We start from the raw sequence: 23,279 nt of genomic DNA, 5'->3' as shown, positions 1-23,279 counted from the left end.
TCTTGGCCTGAGGGTCCGCTTCCAGAAATGGGTAGTGGGTCTATCCTGCCACTTACTGGGTAACACAAGGTGTTTCACTTCTGTCTCTCTCCGCTGACGCTCCCTTTCCCTCATGGAGCATGTCCACCACATGCTCCCCACTAGTTGTGCCACTGCAAACTTTACAATATAAAGTAAATGTGCCTCCTCTATGAGATCCCCATTAGCACTTCAGTGGCTCTAGTAATCCAGTGGGTCTCTGATGCCTCTATGATTTCAGTACTAGAGTCTTCCTTTTGCTCCAGCTACCTTACTTGGTATTTTCAACCTAAACAAGGCTTGTTTCTAACAGATGAGCGGATCTCCTGCTCAGACCATTCTCTTGGACATCTGGCGGTATATTTACTAAAAGTCGTTTTGGGTCGATGTTGCTGTGTTTTGTTTTTGTTTTTTTTTGTTTGTTTTTTGTGTGTGGTCTATGTTGGGTCAGTTTTGTTTGTTTTTTTGTTATGTGTGTGTGTGTGTGATTTTTTTACATTAAAAACAATTTAAAAAATTATCCGTTGGTAATGTGTGATTTTAGACTGTGGAACACAGAATCGTTAAAAAATAAAAAAAAATAAAAAATCGATCAGCATTGACCCAAATTGACATTTAGTAAATATTCCCCGTTACCAAGTTTCAGGAAGTTGAACTATTTTATTTTAATTCGCCTAATTCTAGTCCCACACAAAATATAAAATTAAGTTAGCTGTAGAGAACTGTGCTTTTGGTGAAGTAATCCTTTTATTTCGCTTAGTGACAGGACCTTTTATAACCAGACATACAAAAATCAGTGTAAAGGGGCTCTGACCTAATTTTTGTTTTGTATTTTCTCTCAATATTTGAATTGCACATAATTGTATACCATTCTAGTTCAGTGGTTCAAACTCGGTCCCCAGGACCCCAAGCAGTCCATGTTTTCCCAAACACTTTTTAAAAAGCCAATAGGCGAAGCTAATTATTTCACTTGTGATTTTGTGAGGGTACCTGGAAAGCATAAACTTATTAGGATCCTGAGGACAGAGTTTGAGAATCTATGTTCTAGTTATAGGACTTTTACTAGATGAGGATTAATTGTGTCATTATCCTCTTTTATTCATATGGCGCCACAAGGGTTCCACTGGATTGCAGAGCTTAAGTTGCCCATACACTACGTTGATATCACAATATTGACACATCATTCAACTCATCATGCATGGTTTGGGTGCGAACACGATGTGCGAGTCGCACGTCACATCAACTGATCATATGTGCTGCACATATGATCAGTCGAACCCGGCAGCGGGCAGTTGCGGAGGTACAATAAATCATACTGTGCAAAAGCACCATACAATTTATCGCACGCCAGGGAGCTGGCAGGGTGGTCGTGGGACGGCTCTCATTTAATGCGAACCGTCCAGGTGTATGGTCAGCATTACTGTAAACCATTCTATTAGTTTTCTAGTCCCCAGAATCCCTTTTACTGCTAACAGAGCCTTTTCTCTAACGTCCTAAGTGGATGCTGGGGACTCCGTCAGGACCATGGGGTTTAGCGGCTCCGCAGGAGACAGGGCACAATAATAAAAGCTTTAGGATCAGGTGGTGTGCACTGGCTCCTCCCCCTATGACCCTCCTCCAAGCCTCAGTTAGATCTTTGTGCCCGGCCGAGAAGGGTGCAATCTAGGTGGCTCTCCTGAGCTGCTTAGAATAAAAGTTTAAGTTAGGTTTTTTATTTTCAGTGAGTCCTGCTGGCAACAGGCTCACTGCTACGAGGGACTTAGGGGAGAGAAGTAAACTCACCTGCGTGCAGGATGGATTTGCTTCTTAGGCTACTGGACACCATTAGCTCCAGAGGGAGTCGGAACACAGGTCTCACCCTGGGGTTCGTCCCGGAGCCGTGCCGCCGACCCCCCTTGCAGATGCCGAAGTTGAAGAGGTCCAGAGGTCCAGAAACAGGCGGCAGAAGACTTTCAGTCTTCATAAGGTAGCGCACAGCACTGAAGCTGTGCGCCATTGTTGTCAGCACACTTCATACCAGCGGTCACTGAGGGTGCAGGGCGCTGGGGGGGGCGCCCTGGGCAGCAATTGTATTATACCTTTTTTATGGCTAAAATACATCACATATAGCCCTTGAGGCTATATGGATGTATTTAACCCCTGCCAGATCTCACAAACTCCGGGAGAAGAGCCCGCCGTTTTAGGGGGCGGGGCCTATTCTCCTCAGCACACGGCGCCATTTTCCTGCTCAGCTCTGCTGTGAGGAAGGCTCCCAGGCTCTCCCCTGCACTGCACTACAGAAACAGGGTTAAAACAGAGAGGGGGGGGCACTTATTTGGCGATATGATTACATATGTGAAAATGCTATAAGGGAAAACACTTGTATAAGGGGTTGTCCCTGTATAATTATAGCGTTTTTGGTGTGTGCTGGCAAACTCTCCCTCTGTCTCCCCAAAGGGCTAGTGGGGTCCTGTCCTCTATCAGAGCATTCCCTGTGTGTGTGCTGTGTGTCGGTACGTGTGTGTCGACATGTAGGAGGACGATGTTGGTGAGGAGGCGGAGCAAATTGCCTGTATTGGTGATGTCACTCTCTAGGGAGTCGACACCGGAATGGATGGCTTATTTAGGAATTACGTGATAATGTCAACACGATGCAAAGGTCGGTTGACGACATGAGACGGCCGGCAAACAAATTAGTACCTGTCCAGTTGTCTCAGACACCGTGAGGGGCTTGTAAAAACGCCCATTTACCTCAGCAGACACGGACACTGACTTCAGTGTCGACGGTGAAGAAACAAACGTATTTTCCTTTAGGGCCACACGTTACATGTTAAGGGCAATGAAGGAGGTGTTACATATTTCTGATACTACAAGTACCACAAATAAGGGTATTATGTAGGGTGGGAATAATCTACTTGTAGTTTTTCCTGAATCAGATAAATTAAAGTGTGTGATGATACATCGGTTTCCTCCGATAGAAAATTATTGGAGGTATACCCTTTCCCGCCAGAAGTGAGGGCGAGTTGGGAAACACACCTTAGGGTGGATAAGGCGCTCACACGCTTATAAAAACAAGTGGCGTTACAGTCTCCAGATACGGCCGCCCTCAAAGAGCCAGCTGATAGGAAGCTGAAAAATATCCTAAAAAGTATATACACACATACTGGTGTTATACTACGACCAGCAATCGCCTCAGCCTGGATGTGCAGCGCTGGGGGGGCTTGGTCGGATTTCCTGACTGAAGTATTGATACCCTTGACAGGAACAATATTTTATCGACTATAGAGCATTTTAAGGATGCATTTCTATATATGCGAGATGCGCAGAGGGATATTTGCATTCTGGCATCAAGAGCAGATGTGATGTCCATATCTGCCAGACGATGTTTATAGACACGACAGTGGTCAGGTGATGCAGATTCCAGACGGCACATGGAAGTATTGCCGTATAAAGGGGCGGTCCATCGGACCTGGTGGCCATGGCAACAGCTGGAAAATCCACTTTTGTTACCCCAAGTCACATCTCAGCAGAAAAGGACACAGTCTTTTCAGTCTCAGTCCTTTCGTACCCATAAAGGCAGGAGGGCAAAAGGCCAGTCATATCTGCCCAGGGTTAGAGGAAAGGGAAGAAGACTGCAGCAGGCAGCCCATTCCCAGGAACAGAAGTCCTCCACAGCTTCTGCCAAGTCCGCAGCATGACACTGGGGCCATACAAGCGGACTCAGGTGCGGTGGGGGGTCATCTCAAGAGTTTCAGCACGCAGTGGGCTCACTCGCAAGTGGACTCCTGGATCCTACACGTAGTATCCCAGGTGTACATTGGAAATTCGAGACGTCTTCCCCTCACAAGTTCCTGAAGTCTGCTTTACCAACGTCTCCCTCCGACAGGGAGGCAGTATTGGAAAAAAATTCACAGGCTGTATTCCCAGCAGGTGATAATCAAAGTACCCCTCCTACAACAAGGGAAGGGGTATTATTCCACACTATATTGTGGTACTGAAGCCAAACGGCTCGGTGAGATCTAAAAGATTTGAACAATTACATACAAGGGTTCAAATCAAGATGGAGTCACTCAGAGCAGTGATAGCGAACCAGGACGATATGGTGTCACTGGATATCAGGGACGCTTACCTACATGTCCAAATTTTGCCCTTCTCTCCAAGGGTATCTCAGGTTCGTGGTACAGAACTGTCACTATCAGTTCAGACGCTGCCGTTTGGATTGTCCACGGCACCCCGGGTCTTTACCATGGTAATGGCCGAAATGATGATTCTTCCTAAAAGAAATATGGACGCTTTCCTGATAAGGGCAAGGTTCCAGAGAACAGTTGGCGGTCGGAGTAGCACTATCTCAAGTAGTTCTACGACAGCACGAGTGGATTCTAAATATTCCAAAATCGCAGCTTTTTCCGACGACACGTCTAATGTTCCTAGGAATGATTCTGGACACAGTCCAGAAAAGGATGTTTTCTCCCGGAGAAGACGACCAGGGAGTTATCCGAGCTAGTCAGGAACCTCCTAAAACCAGGAAAAGTATCAGTGCATCATTGCACAAGGGTCCTGTGAAAAATGGTGGTTTCTTACAAAGCGATCCCATTCGGTAGATTTCACGCAAGAACCTTTCAGTGGAATCTGCTGGGAAAATGGTCCGGATCGCATCTTCAGATGCATCAGCGGATAACCCTGTCTCCAAGGACAAGGGTGTTTTCTTCTGCGGTGGCTGCAGAGTGCTCATCTATGAAAGGGCCGCAGATTCGACATTCAGGACTGGGTCCTGGTGACCACGGATGCCAGCCTGAGTGGCTGGGGAGCAGTCACACAAGGAAAAAATTTCCAGGGAGTGTGATCAAGTCTGGAGACTTCTCTCCACATAAATATACTGGAGCTAAGGGCAATTTACAAGGCTCTAAGCTTAGCAAGACCTCTGCTTCAAGGTCAGCCGGTATTGATCCAGTGGGACAACATCACGGCAGTCGCCCACGTAAACAGACAGGGCGGCACATGAAGCAGGAGGGAAATGGCAGAAACTGCAAGGATTCTTCGCTGGGCGAAAAATCATGTGATAACACTCTCAGCAGTGTTAATTCCGGGAGTGGAAAACTGGGAAGCAAACTTCCTCAGCAGGCATAACCTCCACCCGGGAGAGTGGGGACTTCAGCGGGAAGTCTTCCACATGATTGTAAACCGTTGGGAAAAACCAAAGGTGGACATGATGGCGTCCCGCCTGAACAAAAAACTAGACAAATATTGCGCCAGGTCAAGGGACCCTCAGGCAATAGCGGTGGACGCTCTGGTAACACTGTGGGTGTACCAGTCAGGGTATGTGTTCCCTCCTATGCATCTCATACCAAAAGTACTGAGAATCATAAGAAGGAGATGAGTAAGAACGATACTCGTGGTTCCGGATGGGTCAAGAAGGACTTGGTACCCGGAACTTCAAGAGATGCTCACGGAAGAACCGTGGCCTCTACCTTTAAGAAAGGACCTGCTCCAGCAGGGGCCTTGTCTGTTCCAAGACTTACCGCGGCTGCGTTTGACGGCATGGCAGTTGAACGCCGGATCCTGAAAGGGCATTCCAGATGAAGTCATCCCTACCCTGGTCGAAGCCAGGAAGGATGTAACCGCAAAACATTTTCACCGCATTTGGCGAAAATATGTTGCGTGGTGTGAGGCCAAGAAGGTCCCTACAGAGGAATTCCAACTGGGTCGTTTCCTACATTTCCTGAAAACAGGACTGTCTATGGGCCTAAAATTAGGGTCCATTAAGGTTCAAATTTCGACCCTGTCAAATTTCTACCAGAAAGAACTGGCTTCAGTGCCTGAAGTTCAGACGTTTGTAAAAGGGGTACTGCATATACAGCCTCCTTTTGTGCCCCCAGTGGCACCTTGGGATCTCAATGTTGTTTTGAGTTTCCTAAAGTCACATTGGTTTGATCCACTCACCACTGTGGAATTAAAATATTTCACATGGAAGGTGAAGATTCTATTAGCCCTGGCTTCAGCCAGGCGTGTGTCAGAATGGGCGGCTTTATCATATAAAAGCCCTTACTTAATTTTTCATTCTGACAGGGCAGAATTGAGGACTCGTCCTCAAATTTCTCCTTAAGGTGTTTTCTGTTTTTCACATGAACCAACCTATTGTGGTACCTGCGGCTACTAGGGACTTGGAGGACTCCAAGTTACTTGACGTTGTCAGGGCCCTGAAAATATATGTTTCCAGGACGACTGGAGTCAGAAAATCTGACTCGCTGTTTAGCCTGTATGCACCCAACAAGATGGGTGTTCCTGCTTCTAAGCAGACGATTGCTCGCTGGATTTGTAGTACAATTCAGCTTGCACATTCTGTGGCAGGCTTGCCACAGCCAAAATCAGTAAAAGCCCAGTCCACAAGGAAGTGGGCTCATCTTGGGCGGCTGCCCGAGGGGTCTCGGCTTTACAACTTTGCCGAGCTGCTACTTGGTCAGGGGCACACCCTGACTGAGGAGGACCTGGAGTTCTCTCATTCGGTGCTGCAGAGTCATCCGCACTCTCCCGCCCGTTTGGGAGCTTTGGTATAATCCCCATGGTCCTGACGGAGTCCCCAGCATCCACTTAGGACGTTAGAGAAAATAAGAATTTACTTACCGATAATTCTATTTCTCGTAGTCCGTAGTGGATGCTGGGCGCCCATCCCAAGTGCGGATTGTCTGCAATACTTGTACATAGTTATTGTTACAAAAATCGGGTTATTCTTGTTGTGAGCCATCTTTTCAGAGGCTCCTTCGTTGTTATCATACTGTTAACTGGGTTCAGATCACAGGTTGTACGGTGTGATTGGTGTGGCTGGTATGAGTCTTACCCGGGATTCAACATCCTTCCTTATTATGCACGCTCGTCCGGGCACAGTATCCTAACTGAGGCTTGGAGGAGGGTCATAGGGGGAGGAGCCAGTGCACACCACCTGATCCTAAAGCTTTTATTATTGTGCCCTGTCTCCTGCGGAGCCGCTAAACCCCATGGTCCTGACGGAGTCCCCAGCATCCACTACGGACTACGAGAAATAGAATTATCGGTAAGTAAATTCTTATTTTTGCAATCTAATTGAGATAGTTAGTATCTGAGGGCATGGTTTATTTGCCACACACAGATACATTGCCCTTGTTAGTAGGGTATGACACACAGGGAATCATAACCCAGCCTTGAACAGATCAAGAGAGAAGAGTCAAACATAACTTATATAATGGACAAGTATTCCTTTGCAAAATGTGTCCCTGTGCTGGATACAAATAAGCAAAGAATATTTTGAGGCGGGCATACCCCTATTCAGGGGGGCTGCTGATATAGTTACTAGAGCTAACCGTATCTACCACAGCATCTGAGATTATTCCTTTGTTAATTGAATTGAGTGTATATGCCATATTTGTTTGTGGCTGTCGGTATACAAATTATTATAAATTCCACTCCCTATTACGCCTGAGATCATTTCTGCTCTAAAGAATATTTTGAGATTGTTGTCTCTTTTAATAGCTATGTTACACTTGTAGTTTGATATGAATGATGTACCAACTGTTACTTTTACAGGTGGCACCACATTGAGTCGCTGCTGGATGGAGGGACAACAATTACAGTTAATTTCTGGTACAAGGTATGTTTTCATTGTTGCATGTAGTATTGTATACCATGTTTAATTCCAAACAGAATTAGTTTTTTTTCTTTTGCGCTTACATACGTACTGCACATAATGGGCCTAATTCAGAGTTGCCCGCTAATGCGGCTGCATCGCGCCTGTAAGCTTATTCACATTGCGCCCGCAACATGATTGACGGCGTTGGGCGGGCAGCGACACAGCATTTCACAGGCGCGGCGGTCTGAATGGGGACATGCCGGGAGCGTTTACGGGGCTGCTGTGTGATGTCACACGGAGCCGTTCCGATTAAATAAATGGCGGACCACCTGACAGCGCAGCCAGAGTGCACTGGCAGGGGTCCACCTTAATTCGATACGTCCACAATTAAGTTGCGAACGCATCGGGAGGCGGTGCTACATATGCTAGGTGGCCTTGCCCTGTGGTGGGCGGGCCTCCAGCGTGGACAAGGACATGGACGCAGATCTTCCTGCGTATGCAGCGGTCTGTGTCCATCTCTGAATAATCCCCAATGTGTGTAAATGTAACTACTGGGATGCCTTACACAAAGCACTTTACAGTATATGTGCATTGCCTTAACGGGGACAAAATAATGGGTGTGTACTATTTAATGAACTTTGCAATAGGAAAAATCAATCCTCTCAAATTATTATTTAAGCCAATTTCAATATAGCAATGATAAATGCAATTATATATAATATCAGTGTGTGGTATGTGTGTAGAATTGTGTTTTTTTTTTTCCAATTTTAAATGGTTCGCATCACCAGCTGCTTCTCTCCATTAAACAGATCAGTCAGTGATTAACCGCTTACAGTATCACCATACTGAAAAGGGCAAAAACCTTCAGTCAATGGAAAATATAATCAAACTTTCTGCAGCAGGTTACATTGGTTTCCACAGGGAAACATTGGGGATGTAGAGTGGATCTTGACCCAGAGGCACCACAAGGCTAAAGCTTTAGGCTGTCCCAGGATGCATTGGTGCCTTCTCTATAACCCCGCCTCCAGGCACTGTGAGCTCAGTTTCAGTTGGTGTCTGCAGCAACAGGTCACTTAACAGGTGGGCTGCACTGGGCAGCCCTGAAAAAGCTTTTCTGACAGAAAATTTCTTCAAAACTGGCTGTCTGCGCTGTATGTCATGGTGACACTTCAGCGATGCGGCTCAATCATCTCCCAAGCGGCGTTGCATACCCCCGCAGCCTGTTCCCGGGTACTTGCGGCAGAGACGCTCTGGCCTTAGGCACACGGTCGCAGTCGCTCTCCTTGTTCACGTGGCTGCTACGAGGAGGCGGGACCCGCCATTAAATTGCGTTCCGGCCGCAACCTAGGGAGATGGGTCGCTGCGCTGGCGTGGACACGGTCACCGAGCAGGGACCCCACTAGACTACTGGTCCTTATTGAGTACAGGTTGGGTGTACTAACACCCCATTTAATAAGGCTCACAGTACCCGGGGTGGAAGTCCAGCATAGGGGAGTCGGCGCTTAACCTGTAGCCCCTCCCCTGGCCCTGCGCAACAGCTACTGCAGATTTTCCCGCTCTGGAGCTGCCTCAAACTCTCCCTCACTCCCTGACTGAGACGCTGTGCGCCATCTTATAAGCATAGTTGCGGCTAGTCTCTGGGACTGCAGGGAAGGTCTCCCTTGTAAAGCCGCCTGTATACAGCTCTGTGACTTTACAAACACTTGAGTATTCTTTAAAAGAAACAAAGGTGCCACCTGCGATCCTTGCTAGTGAACTGGCTGCTGGAACTATAAGTGACTACACCAATCACAAAAGAACAATGCCAAAAAGAGAAATAGTTCCTGCGCACTGGAAAGGGTATATAGCACACCTTATTCAGTGTTGTCAAGTCATTAACCAATCTTTCTGATTATGTACAAGGTGTTTTCTATCAAAACAGTTCTCTCCAAATTTATATATATATAAAGACAAATATTCTCCTATATTCTGGAGAGAATATATAAACCACCTTATTCAGGGTTTTTAAATTATAACATCCGTCTTTCTGATCGCAGAAGGATAAAGCAAGGTGAAAAATTATTTTCTTCTAGGTAATTTTCACCAAACAAAAGTCTTGTGATAATAAAGATTATAATGTCCAATCAAAATCAAGTAGTCCAAACAAATGGATGAAGTAAGTCTCTTATCTGGTATCCTCCTTAATGTTTGTAATAAGTCGTCTCCACCGTATATGATTCTTTGTCAAGCTCCTCAGTTGAGATACATGCAAAACAGATAATAGGGAATCGTAGTGCAGACTTCTACAAATTTATTACAAAAACAATATTTTTACACTTAAAATGCGTACCACAAATGACTTTCCAGGAAGGCACAGTAAATAGCGTACAAGGGTGTTTATGAAGCTCCCCCTATAGAGCTGCACCTTCACCGGGTCCTGGGCAGCCAAGAGCACCAACGCGTTTCAACCAATAAGGTCACCTTGACAAAGACCTTATTGGTTGAAAAATGTGTGTGTGTGTGTGTGTGTGTGTGTATATATATATATATATATATATATATATATATATATATATATATATATATATATATATATACACTGTGTGTATGTAATAAATAAATATATATATATATATATATATATATATATATATATATATATACACACACACACACACACACACACACACACACACACACACACACACACACACACACACACACACACACACACTAGTCCGGTCCAGTTTTATTGTCATAGTAATCTGCATTGCCTGTGACTGTGTGTGCCCATATCTGCTGTGTGGTTTCACTTTGCGTTTCCCAGATATGTCTATCACTATATTCTGTACCCTAAGGGACTAGGTATGTCAGGGCTTTTTATATATATATATATATATATATATATATATATATATATATATATATATATATATATATATATATATATTTTCTATTATGTGTATTCTACTGTGTACTCGGTCACATAATACTGGATTTATTCGCTGGTGTTGTGTACTGAGTCTACAGTCACATACGAACGGATTTATTCGCAGGTATTGTACTCTGACTGGCTTTATTGTACTATTTCGCTCTGTTGTTGCATTTGTGTACAATGTCTAACAAGAAGGGCGGTAAGTCTGTGGACACTCCTGGATCATGCAGAGCATGCGCAAAGGATTTACCAGACAGGGAAGCTGTGTTTGATGGTTTGTGTACTATGTGTCATACATCTCCCAGTCGGTCCGCAGCTCCTGTAACCAATCAGGAGCCACCCTGGGCTACGTTCACAAATCTACTGGGTACTCTGGTGGAACGCGTAAGGCGCCCCATGGGACCACCTGTGCCATTACAGCCACAAATTGTCCCTATGGTTAATCCGCCTATGGTTAATTGGGTGGAAAATTTGTCTAACCAGTTGCAGCAATTAAATCATTCCTTGGTCCGACAAAAATCCACTCCAGGTCACTCTCGTGTCTCTGGGTCATCTAAGCGGGCTGCTTACTGCTCACAATCCACAAATCTCTTAGATGTTTCATCTGAAGAGGAGGGGGAGCATACTGTCCTGTCAACACTGAATCAGGTGTTTCTGCTGAGTATTCTCCATTGCAAATTGATGTCCCTGCCCTTGTGGTTGCTATTATACAAATCCTAAAAATCATTGATAATGAGAATTCGACTACTGTGGTAAAGAAAACTGATATGTTTTTAATCGGCAGAAGGTGGTTAAAAATCTATTACCTCCATTCTGACCATTTGGTGGACATCAGGCAGGAGCTCTGGTCTAATCGAGCGGAAAAAAAAAATCCCTCTGTCTAAACGGGCTTTGGCTCGCTATCTTCTCCCTGCAGAGTTATGTAACAAGTGGGAAAATTCACCGCAGGTGGATTCTCATGTCACCCGCCTAGTGGTGTCATCCACTCTGCCTGTCACCACTGTCGCTTTACTGAAGGAACCGACAGATAAGCGTGTGGAGGAATGCCTGAAGTCTATTTACTCCCTTACAGGTGCTGTACATAGACCCACTATTGTGGCCTCTTGGGCTGCAAAAGGAATTGAAGCATGGGTTCAGGCATTAGAGGAAGAGCTGCTCGAGGATATATCCGACAATGCCAGACAAAACCTGTCTCACTTTACCACCGCCGTATTTTATATTCTGGAGGCTTCCACTGAGGCGGGTGTGTTGGCAGCCAAGGTGTCGACTACGTCTGTCCTGGCTCGCCGTATTCTGTGGTTGAGGTCATGGAAGGTGGACCTAGACTCCAAAAAGACCTTGGAGGTACTCCCCTTTAAGGGGAACATTTTGTTTGGGGAAGACCTAAATAAAATTGTCTGAATTGGTGGCTGCTAAGACTGCCTTTTTCCCAAATACTAATCCTTCTACACAGAAGGCTAAAGGTACCACTTTTCATTCCTTTCGGCCTCAAGGAAAAGATCAGGCATACCTGAGACAATCTTGTGCTCCCAAAACCACTAAGCCCAAGGCAAAGGCTTCTAAACAAGACAAGCCTGCCACATGACTGGACAGGCCTCCCCCTGGGGGACCCCAGGGTGGAATGCCGACTTCTGCAGTTCACCCAGGTCTGGTTAATGACCACTTCAGACGCATTGGTGTGAGAAGTTGTCTCTCACGGTTTGCAGTCTCCTTCAAGAGACATCCCCCTCGCCAGTTTTGCACCACGGTTATCCCTTATGGATACGTTAAAGGCGCAAGCTCTGCAAAAGGTTGTGCATTCTCTCCTGAATACAGGAGTGGTAGTGCTGATTCCTCTGGCCCAGAGAGGCAGAGGTTACTACTCAACGGTGTTTCTAGTTCCAAAACCCAATGGGTCTTTACGGCCTATACTCAACCTCAAATCACTGAACAAGTTTGTGAGAGTGTCAAAGTTCCAAATGGAAACACTGCGCTCAATTGTTCTGGCTATGGAACGTGGAGACTATATGGTTTCCCTGGATATACAGGATGCGTACCTGCATATACCTATTGCCATGTTGCATCAGCAATATCTGTGGTTTGCTATTGGCAACCTCCACTATCAGTTCCATGCTCTGCCATTTGGACTGGCTACGGCTCCTCAGCTCTTCACCTAGGTCATGGCCGTAATGACGGCCCATTTCCGTTGCCAGGGAGTCAGGTTCCTGCCGTCTCTGGACGACTTGCTGATTCTGGCAAACTCCCACGATGTTCTCCTCAGTCATCTGCAACTTGACGGTAAGCTTCTTACAAGCCCACGGGTGGCTCATCAGTTGGAAGAAATCCTCGCTGGTCCCAGCTGAGAGCATGGTTCACCTGGGGGCACTCCTGGACACACACAGTCAGCAACTGTTTGTCTCCAGAAAAAGTCCTGAGACTTCAAGATAGGATAAGATGCTTCCTTTGTCGCCCCAGAGTGTCGATACACTTGGCGATGCAAGTACTTGGCCTGATGGTGTCTGCATTCGACATGGCAGAGTACACTCAATTTCATTCTCGCCCTCTGCAGAGGTTAATTCTTTCCAAGTGGGACGGCCTACCTCATCGAATCAGATCTTACATGATCACTTTGACTCCGGAGGTTCGTCTGTTGTTGACCTGGTTGCTACAGGACCAGCAATTGAGCAGGGTCCGTCCCTTCTGGATCCCCGACTGAATCCTGCAGACAACAGACGCCAGTCTGAGGGGATGGGTTGCGGTGTTGGAGCAACACTCTTTTTCAGGGTCACTGGACCAAGGAGGAGTCACTCCTCCCAATAAACATTCTGGAGTTGTGGGAGGTGTTCAATGCATTGATTCTCTGGTACAGAACAGGCCGATTCAAGTACGAATGACACCACGGTGGCATACGTAAACTATCAAGGCGGCACTCGAAGCCGCATGGCTATGATGTAAGTGTCAAAAATCCTTTGTTGGGCAAAACGCCATCTGCCAGCAATATCTGCAGTGTTCATTCCAGGTATCCTAAAGTGGGAAGCGAACTTCCTCAGTCGCTATGATGTGCACACCAGAGAGTGGAGTCTTCATCCAGAAGTCTTTCAACTCCTAGTAGACAAGTGGGGCCTACCAGACGTAGACCTGATGGCGTCTCGACACAATCATAAGGTTCCAGTCTTTGGATCAATGACCAGGAATCCTCAAGCAGCGTTCGTGGACGCACTGGCAATTCCATGGAACTTGTGGCTGCCCTACGTGTTCCCTCAAGTGTCACTCTTGCCCTGGGTCCTGCGGAAGTTCAAACAAGGAGCATTTCTAGTCGTTCCAGCGTGGCCCAGACGGCATTGGTTCCCAGACCTGCAGGGTCTATCAGCAGAGCGTCCTCTTCAACTTCCACAGCGCCCAGCCCTCCTCGTACAAGGCCCTTGTCTTTATCCAGACCTGACTAGGCTGGATTTGACTGAGTGGCTCTTGAAGCATCACTCCTGAGAGCCAAAGGATTCTCTGAGGCGGTCATCCAAACTATGTTAAAAGCCTGCAAACCGGCATCTGCTCGGCTTTATTACAGGGTCTGGAATTCTTACTTCACCTGGTGTGTCGATAAGAATTATGATGCATACACATTCAGAACTTCCAGAATTCTGGAAAGAATTTTCTGCAAAGAGGCCTGGACTTAGGCCTTCGCTTGGCCTCCTTCAGGGCTCACATATCTGCATTGTCGGTATGGTTTCAGAGAAAGATTGCGTCTATACCTGACGTTCATACATTCACTCACTCACTCACTCACTCACTCAGTATCTTACGATTTAGCCTCCCTATGTCCCTCCTGTGGCTCCATGGGATCTGTCTGTTGCCCTGAATGCCCTGCAAGAGTCTCCATTTGAACTTCTTGAGACGGCGGACCTTAAATGGCTCACAGCCAAGGTCTTGTTCTTGCTGGCTATCGCCTCTGCTAGAAAAGTGTCTGACGTAGGCGCATTGTCCTGTCGGCCACCCATTCTAATATTTCATAGTGTCCGGGCTGTTCGTAGAACTCCCCCTGGTTATTTACCTAAGGTAGTATCATCTTTTCACCTTAACCAGGAGATTGTATTTCCAGCCATTATCTCTTCTAATTTGTCCTCCAAAGAGCGGTCTTTGGATGTGGTATGGGCTCTCTGTATATACATGGAGAGGACTATATCAGGAGGTCAGTCTACCTTTTTGTCTTGTTTGGTTTTCACAAACGTAGCTGGCCTGCGAATAAGCAAACCTTGGCCAGATGGATTAGAATGGTGATTGCACAAGCTTATACGCAGGCTGGTCTCCCTGCTCCTGCTGCTATTAATGCCCATTCTACTCCATCTGTTGGACCTTCTTGGGCAGCCTGCCGCAGCGCGTCCACAGAACAATTGTGCAAGGCGGCTGCGTTGTCCTCTGTGAACACGTTTATTAGATTCTATTCTTTTGATACTTCTGTCTCCCAGGATGCTTCCTTTGGACGCCGGGTTCTCATACCCGCTAAGGCGCATCCCCTTCCTTGAGGAACTGCTTTAGGACATCCCCAATGTTTCCCTGTGGAAACCAATGTACCCTGCTGCAGAAAACGAGAGTTATGGTAGGTTTACCATTGTTAACTCTTTCTGCGATGTACAGTACATTGAGTTCCACAGGGCGCCCACCCTGACGCACCTAGCTTCTATAGGTATGTTTGACATTAGCCGCTGGTCCCTTCTCCTGTCGTGAGAATGTGGGTCTATGTGACTAACATCTACCTTCTCTCTTACCTGCTCCTGCATTGGACTGGTTAACGAAACTGAGCCCACAGTGCTTGGAGGCGGGGTTATAGAGGAGGCCCCAGTGCATCCTGGGACAGCCTAAAGCTTTAGCCTGTTGGTGCCTCTGGATCAAGATCCATTCTATACCCCTATGTTTCCCTGTGGAACCCAATTTACCTCACAGAAAGAGCGTTAACAATGGTAAATCTACCATAACTCTCCTTTTATCAAGTTACATTTTTCCATGACATGGTAAAATTGCAAGATTGCATCTTAATGTGTTTCCTTTAGGCATTCATGTGCCATTGTAATGATATACAGAGTTTGTTTTGGTTTCCTTTCTGTTTAGTCTTGATGAGAATGATTTTGGTTTTATTACAGTGGTTTTTTTTTTTTTTTTTTTATTTATTTAAACAGGGTGCACCAACTCCAAAAAGAATAGAATACCCTCTGAAGGCACATCAAAAGGTGGCGATAATGAGAAATATTGAAAAGATGCTCGGAGAAGCCCTTGGAAACCCACAGGAGGTATTTATTTACATGAAGTGCAGTAATGCAGAGTTTCTGCCCATGGAAGAATCAGTTATGCTTCTGTAACCAAACTCCTAGGCAATCAGTGATTCTTCATTCCTAAATGGACTGCTGTTCTTTTGGGTGCCTGGCTTAAGGAGGCTGGATGAGAACACCCAAGAAACAAACCAGTGGTCATACCTGCATTATATACTAATTTTTGGTATGATCCCCGAGAGTCTATGCTTCTGTATAAGCAATTTTCATACTTAGGCCCAAATTTATCAAGCCTTGGAGAGTGATAAATTGCACCGTGATAAAGTACCAGTCAATCAGCTCCTAACTGCCATGTTAGACTGTGTTTGAAAAATGATAGGAGCTGATTTGTTGGCAAATTATCCACATACAATTTAGCACTCTCCAAGGCTTGATAAATCTGTGCCTTAATCTGATGTGTCCTCATACGTCAAACAGTCCCTTTTGGCATGCTACAGTTGGGTGTCTTTTTTTTTTTCTTCCTAAAATGCATCTTAGACGCAACACAATGCGAACAGGAGGCCGTGCTTATTTATTTGATATGTGACCATTGTATATCTGTCTATGACTGAGTCTCTGAATCTGCGTACGAACTGCTATGATGCTGCAGACTTTTTCCATACCAAGTTCTGTTGTGCTTAATATACAGATTCAGTTGCTCAGAGATATACAAGTGTCGCATATTAAATTAATCAGCACAGTTCCTGGTGCATTCTAGGGCCTAATTCAGACCTGATCGCTGGGCAGCGATTTTTGTTGTCCTGCGATCAGTCGCTGCCTACAGGGGGAGTGTATTTTTGCCGCGCAAGTATACAAACGCATGTGTAGCAGAGCTGCACAAACTGATTTTGTGCAGTCTCTGCGCAGCCCAGGACTAACTTAGCCGCTGCAATCACTTCAGCCTGTCCGGCACCAGAATTGACGTCAGACACCCTCCCTGAAAACGCTTGGACACGCCTGCATTTTTCTAGACACTCCCTGAAAACGGTCAGTTTCCACCCATAAACGCCCTCTTTCTGTCACTCTCCTTGTGATTGCCCGGGCAATCGCTTTTTTCGCACCATTCCGTCGCTATGCACCGATGCCGGGTGCAATCGTCCAACGCGCCTGCGCATTGCGGTGCTTACGCATGCGCAGTTCGGACCTGATCGCAAGCTGTGAGAAAACGCAGCCTAGAGATCAGCTCTGAATTACCCCCCTAGTCGCATAGTGTTGCATCTGAGACTCCTATGTGCTAGCAGAGTTCACGGTATCGGTCAGCTCACTTACACTATGAATCTCCTGCTGCGTGGCGTATTGAGGCTAGATGTATGTGGACACATCTGGAGTGGGTGTTTCTAGTAATTGCAAGGCACCATTGTAATCTCACAAACTACTATATATGAGCTGAGTGTTTCTTTGTAGTTTTTACTCTCACCCCATTGAGCAGAGGTTCCCAACAACGGTCCTCAATGCACACTAGCAGTTCAGATTTTTAGGCTAGCCATAATTGAGCACAGGTGACTTAATTAGTACCTCAGCTATTTTGTTTTAACTATCTGTGATCAAGCATCGCTATAACTAAAACCTGGACTGTTTAGTGTCCCTTGAATGTCTAAGTTGAGAAACACTTCATTAAAGGTGTGTGTAAAAACGAGATGGGTAAATTGCTTTCCCATCATCCTTGGGTTCAGTCATCTGATGGTGGACATGTTTCACTTCTGTTTATCCCCATTTTTTATGATGGCCATAACCAGTGGTGGTGGCTGCCAATCACATTCCCTATAAATAATTTGTTACTAGACCACCAACCTGTCACACCTCTGCAAGTGACTTACGGCACACAGTTTGGGAACCAATTGGTATAAACAACTGTGAAATGTTTTTTCCTTTGTTAGTTACTGAACTTTTTATGTTTGGTTCTTTGTGATGCCAGAAAGAAATGGATGTTCTGCGCAAATTGCACATAAACTGGTTACATTACTCACAGTTCAAAATCAGTGATGTCACATAGCTAAGGTGTGTAATTAAAGTTATCACAATATTTGCCTGCGCACATCACATATTACTGTAGCCAAATGTTGCTAGGGTGATATTGCTGTTAGCTTCCTCTGCTTCTGTTGCTTATTTTGTGTTTTTTGTACTTTTTGCATTATGAACTATATCTCTCTCATTACCAGGTTGGTCCTTTGTTAAACACGATGATAACTGGACGATACAACTAAAGATGGCTTTAATGAGCAGTGACAATGTGTGTGTGAGACTGCAGTTGCTTTCTCGATTCACTTGTGAAATGACTGACAAGAAATACAGAAGATCGGAAGCGCTTATTTGGCCAACTTATCTAAAACAATTGGTTTACACCACTCACTACTGTGTTGATCTATATATATATATATATATATATATATATATATATATATATATATATATATATATATATATATATATATATATGTGTTTTGTAATATATATTTTTTTATTTTTGAATTTTTTTCTGGTTACTGAAGAGATAGGGAGGAAAATGATATCAACAAAACAATGCAACGCCTAATATTCTACTTTGCACTCCATACAGACTGGACTTGAGGGCTCCTCATCACCCACCGTGTCTACATGCAAAATGTGTTTACTGCATCTATTCACTCCATCAAGTACAGTATCCATGATAAACTTGTTTTGCGTTAATCAAGACAATCACATGGATTCCCTTTATAATGATGACGTGTCCAGTTCTGTGTTTATAAAATTGTCCATAAATATGAACTTTTCTGTTTTCAAAATATAACTTATGCCATAAAAACAGCTTGAAAAATAAACAGTTATATAACAAAAGAAAAACAAAATGACTACTCAGGCAATTGCGTTTCGGCAACACATCTTGATATTTTCACCATTGGCAAGCGCACACACAATGTCTCAAACCACTTTTGCTTGTATGGGAGATTATTTGGTCTTTCCTTTAATGTCTACAGTAGATTTCCAAAAGCCGGGTTAATGTAAATGTATCAGTAAATTTTTTATAAGTAGACCGACCACCTAATGAGCACTAATGAAATAGTTGTTTATACCTCTCCTTGCTGCATATGAAGTATTTTCTTTTTATATCTCAAAGCACACAATACAAGCAGAAGAAACCAAATTGTGGACCTTCACGGTGCTTATACCAGTCATTTTCCATTCAGACAAATTGAGAAAAATAAGTCTTAAAACGACTTCCTTTTATGAACATGCCTGTAGCCACGCAAGATATGATCTGTAGGACAAGCAACCAAGCCCTATTATGATGTGTAGTTTCCTGGGAGAAGGCAAGTTTGGGAGGAACTTTGTGTGCTAAAGTATGATTAGTGTATGTGAGGGCTTGTGTGTTAGAGTGCATCTGTTTACACCGTTAAAGATATTGACCTCAACCACTGTACATTGGAATGTTATTCATCAATTGCCTGAAATATTCATGTGTTGTGAAGTGCTTCAGTGCTGTCAATCGTTTGTACTGAATTGACAGGACATATTCTCATGAATTGAGTTCGTCTCCAAAACAGAATATGGCACTGCTGTTGACAGGTGCATTTTAAGATTAAGTTTCCTCAGTCCTTTGGGGGCATGTACCAGATTATAATTTGGAGTCTTGGCCAAATATATATATATATATATATATATATATATATATAAGGGAATATCCGCACTGTGCTGCTCATCAGAATCCACATAAGATGGTGCTCAACTCCACGGAACAGTTAATTCCAATAGACAGTCAATTGTAAAGGAGGGCACTCACCAGTTTTTTGTAAAATAATAGCTGTAGTTTTAATATTGAATCATCAAGTCAAGACTTGATTATTCAATATTAAAACTACAGCTATTATTTTACAAAAAACTGGTGAGTGCCCTCCTTTACAATTGACTATATATATATACATATATATTCATTCTAATCAATAATTGTATTATGTTAACAAAGAGTCTCTTCCTAGTGTATGTTCTAGTGTTTTGTGTTGCGCAGGCACTGATACATGAATTATTTTTGTTTGTTACTGGCTAATCAATAACCTTTTTGAATGAGTTGCACAATTAATTGCTAATTCATAATTATGAACAAATTGAAATAAAAATGCAGCGGTTATTTCCACACACAACTTACATTAGATAAGGTTGTGTCTTGTAGATAATTACGATACCTCATAGATAATGGTTTGTAACTAAAGCTGGCCATACATATTTATTGTCCAATCTGGCTGGTTCGAATGAAAATCTGGTAATGGATGAGAACAAATGACAATTGACCATTTGCTCACAAGCACTGGAAAACAGACAAAAATGGTCAATCAGGCAAATTGGTTAAATCCATTTGATTTAACCAATTTGTCTGAATGACCATTTTTGTCAGTTTTACAGAATTTAGGAGCAAATACAGATGGAGCCTCCCTCATCGTTGCTGTTTCTCCGCCTAAATGGAGGATTAGTCACGCCTAAGCGATAGCTCAGATTGTTCAGTTGTACCATGGACAGGCGCGGTGAGGCATGACTTCATACACAGCATGTAATACACATCTTCACCACTGGGTGGCTATTTCTCCACTAATCCAGTACTATAGAGCGAATAGCGGTGATTTGGCATCCAGGAACTTAGGGAGGAGCTTTTATCTCTCCCCATTATACTTAGAAAGATAACAATTGCCGCTGTAGCCTTTAGCGCAGAGTATGTTACAAGCTGTTCGTGCTATTTAGTACTCAAATAGAAAATACTGTACAGAGACGCTAAGCACGGTGATTTGGGAACTTAGGGAGGAGCTTTTATCTATCCCCATTATACTTAGAAAGATAACACTTGCCGCCATTACATCGGAGTACGTTACAAGCTGTTTGTGCTATTTAGTACTCAAATAGAAAATACTGTACAGAGATGCGAAGGAGGGTGATTTGGCATCCAGGAACTTGGGGAGGAGCTTTTATCTCTCCCCATTATACTTCGAAAGATAACACTTTGTGCCATTACATCAGAGTACATTACAAGCTGTTTGTGCTATTTAGTACTCAAATAGAAAATACTGTACAGTGATGCTAAGCACAGTTATTTGGCATCCAGGAACTTAGGGAGGACCTTTTATCTCTCCCCATTATAATTAATACTATGGGATTAGGACGCTCACATATCCCTAACATCAATAGACCATACCTGTAACACGTTTGTTTGCGTCTGTATACACTACTATTTCCAGTTGTTGATTTGTCTGCGGGACTTGGACGATCACATATTCCTAACGTCAATGGACTATACTGTGGCTTTATCACGTTTGTTTGTGTCTGTATATACTGTACTATTTGCATCTGTACTGTATATACTGTAATATATTGTATCACATACTGTAAAATATTGTAGCGTAATGAGACGCACCAGTAAGGTAGTTCTTACGCTGTAGTTCAGTATTGTATTTTAATGGATACCACACGCATGCGCAATGGTGATTTTAAAAAGCGACATCTGGTGGACGATCGCAGGTATTACACTCAAAGGTAACGCCAAACATTCTGTGCGCCTCCATACGACTAGGCAAGCCTCCTTGCGCTCAGGCACGCTGTGTATGCCTGATCGCGACTAACGCCTCAGCCAGCGAAGATAACGGAGCCCCCATCTGTAGTGAATTGTCATTTGCTCCTGTACATTACCAGATTTTCATGACAACCAGCCAGATCGGACAGTAAATCTTTAGGTGTATGGCCAGCTTATAACCTCATTTCTCTGACGTCCTAGTGGATGCTGGGAACTCCGTAAGGACCATGGGGAATAGACGGGCTCCGCAGGAGACTGGGCACTCTAAAGAAAAGATTAGGTACTATCTGGTGTGCACTGGCTCCTCCCTCTATGCCCCTCCTCCAGACCTCAGTTAGAATCTGTGCCCGGCCAGAGCTAGGTGCCCCTAGTGGGCTCTCCTGAGCTTACTAGTAAAAGTATTTATTAGGTTTTTTATTTTTAGTGAGGTTCTGCTGGCAACAGACTCACTGCTACGTAGGACTAAGGGGAGAGAAGCAAACCTACCTGCTTGCAGCTAGTTTGTGCTTCTTAGGCTACTGGACACCATTAGCTCCAGAGGCACAGGCACCTGTCCTCGATCGTCCGTTCCCGGAGCCGCGCCGTCCCCCCCCTTGCAGAGCCAGAAGAACAGAAGCTTGAAGACGACGAAATCGGCGGCTGAAGACTCCTGTTTTCATTAAGCTAGCGCACCGCAGCTGTGCGCCATTGCTCCCAGCACACTTACACACTCCGGTCACTGTAGGGTGCAGGGCGTCGGGGGGGGGGGGCGCGCCCTGGGCTGCAATTGAAGTACCTTTGGCATAAAAACATACATATATACAGTCTAGCACTGTATATATGTAAAAACCCCCGCCATTTTTTTACATGGAAAGCGGGACAGAAGCCCGCCACTGAGGGGGCGGGGCCTTCTTCCTCAGCACACCAGCGCCATTTTCTCTTCACAGCTCCGCTGGAAGCAGCTCCCCAGGCTCTCCCCTGCAGTATCGAGGTACAAGACGGGTTAAAAAGAGAGGGGGGGCACAAATTTAGGCGCAAATAATACAAAAAAAGCAGCTATTGGGTAAATCACTTATTAGCAGTGAAAATCCCTGTGTTATATAGCGCTGTGGTGTGTGCTGGCATACTCTCTCTCTGTCTTTCCAAAGGACTTTGTGGGGTCCTGTCCTCAGTCTGAGCATTCCCTGTGTGTGTGCGGTGTGTCGGTACGGCTGTGTCGACATGTTTGATGAGGAAGGTTACGTGGAGGCGGAGCAAGGGCAGATAAGTGTGGTGTCGCCCCCGTCGGGGCCGACACCTGATTGGATGGATATGTGGAAGGTCTTAAATGACAATGTAAACTCCTTACATAAAAGGTTTGATGACGCTGCAGCCTTGGGACAGCCGGGGTCTCAGCCCGCGCCTGCCCAGGCGACTCAGAAACCGTCAGGGGCTCATAAACGCCCTCTATCTCAGATGGTTGACACAGATGCCGACACGGAGTCCGACTCCAGTGTCGACGATGATGAGGCACATTTACAGTCTAAAATGACCAAGGCCATCCGATACATGATTATTGCAATGAAAGATGTATTACACATTTCTGAGAGTAACCCTGTTAATACCAAGAGGGTTTATATGTTTGGGGAGAAAAAGCAACCAGTGACTTTTCCCCCATCTGATGAATTAAATGAATTGTGTGAAGAAGCGTGGAGTTCCCCTGATAAGAAATTAGTGATTTCTAAGAGGTTACTGATGGCGTACCCTTTCCCGCCAACGGACAGGTTACGTTGGGAAACATCCCCTAGGGTGGACAAGGCGCTGACACGCTTATCTAAAAAGGTGGCCCTGCCGTCTCAGGATACGGCCGCCCTTAAGGAGCCTGCGGATAGAAAGCAGGAAGCTATCCTGAAGTCAGTGTATACACACTCTGGTACTCTACTGAGACCTGCTATTGCTTCAGCCTGGATGTGTAGTGCTGTAGCAGCGTGGATAGATACT

At 44.9% G+C, this 23,279-nt stretch overlaps 1 protein-coding gene across 2 annotated transcripts in view; it reads left to right on the top strand.

Annotated features, from left to right (window-relative positions):
• HIF1AN (hypoxia inducible factor 1 subunit alpha inhibitor) overlaps positions 1–18,615 on the top strand; it is a 141,316-nt gene extending 122,701 nt beyond the window's left edge. For both annotated transcript variants that reach the window (XM_063961420.1, XM_063961421.1), the window contains 3 exons: positions 7,555–7,618; positions 15,662–15,772; positions 17,950–18,615. In XM_063961420.1, coding sequence (XP_063817490.1) covers positions 7,555–7,618; positions 15,662–15,772; positions 17,950–17,994 — 220 coding nt within the window. In that variant the 3' untranslated portion in view covers positions 17,995–18,615. The remainder of the gene's footprint in view (positions 1–7,554; positions 7,619–15,661; positions 15,773–17,949) is intronic.
• Positions 18,616–23,279: the final 4,664 nt, after the last annotated feature.

This window comes from Pseudophryne corroboree, chromosome 3, assembly GCF_028390025.1.
Source record: "Pseudophryne corroboree isolate aPseCor3 chromosome 3, aPseCor3.hap2, whole genome shotgun sequence".
Lineage (NCBI taxonomy): Eukaryota > Metazoa > Chordata > Amphibia > Anura > Myobatrachidae > Pseudophryne > Pseudophryne corroboree.
Note: the sequence above shows the minus strand (reverse complement) of the source record. Positions and strands in the feature narration are given on the sequence as shown.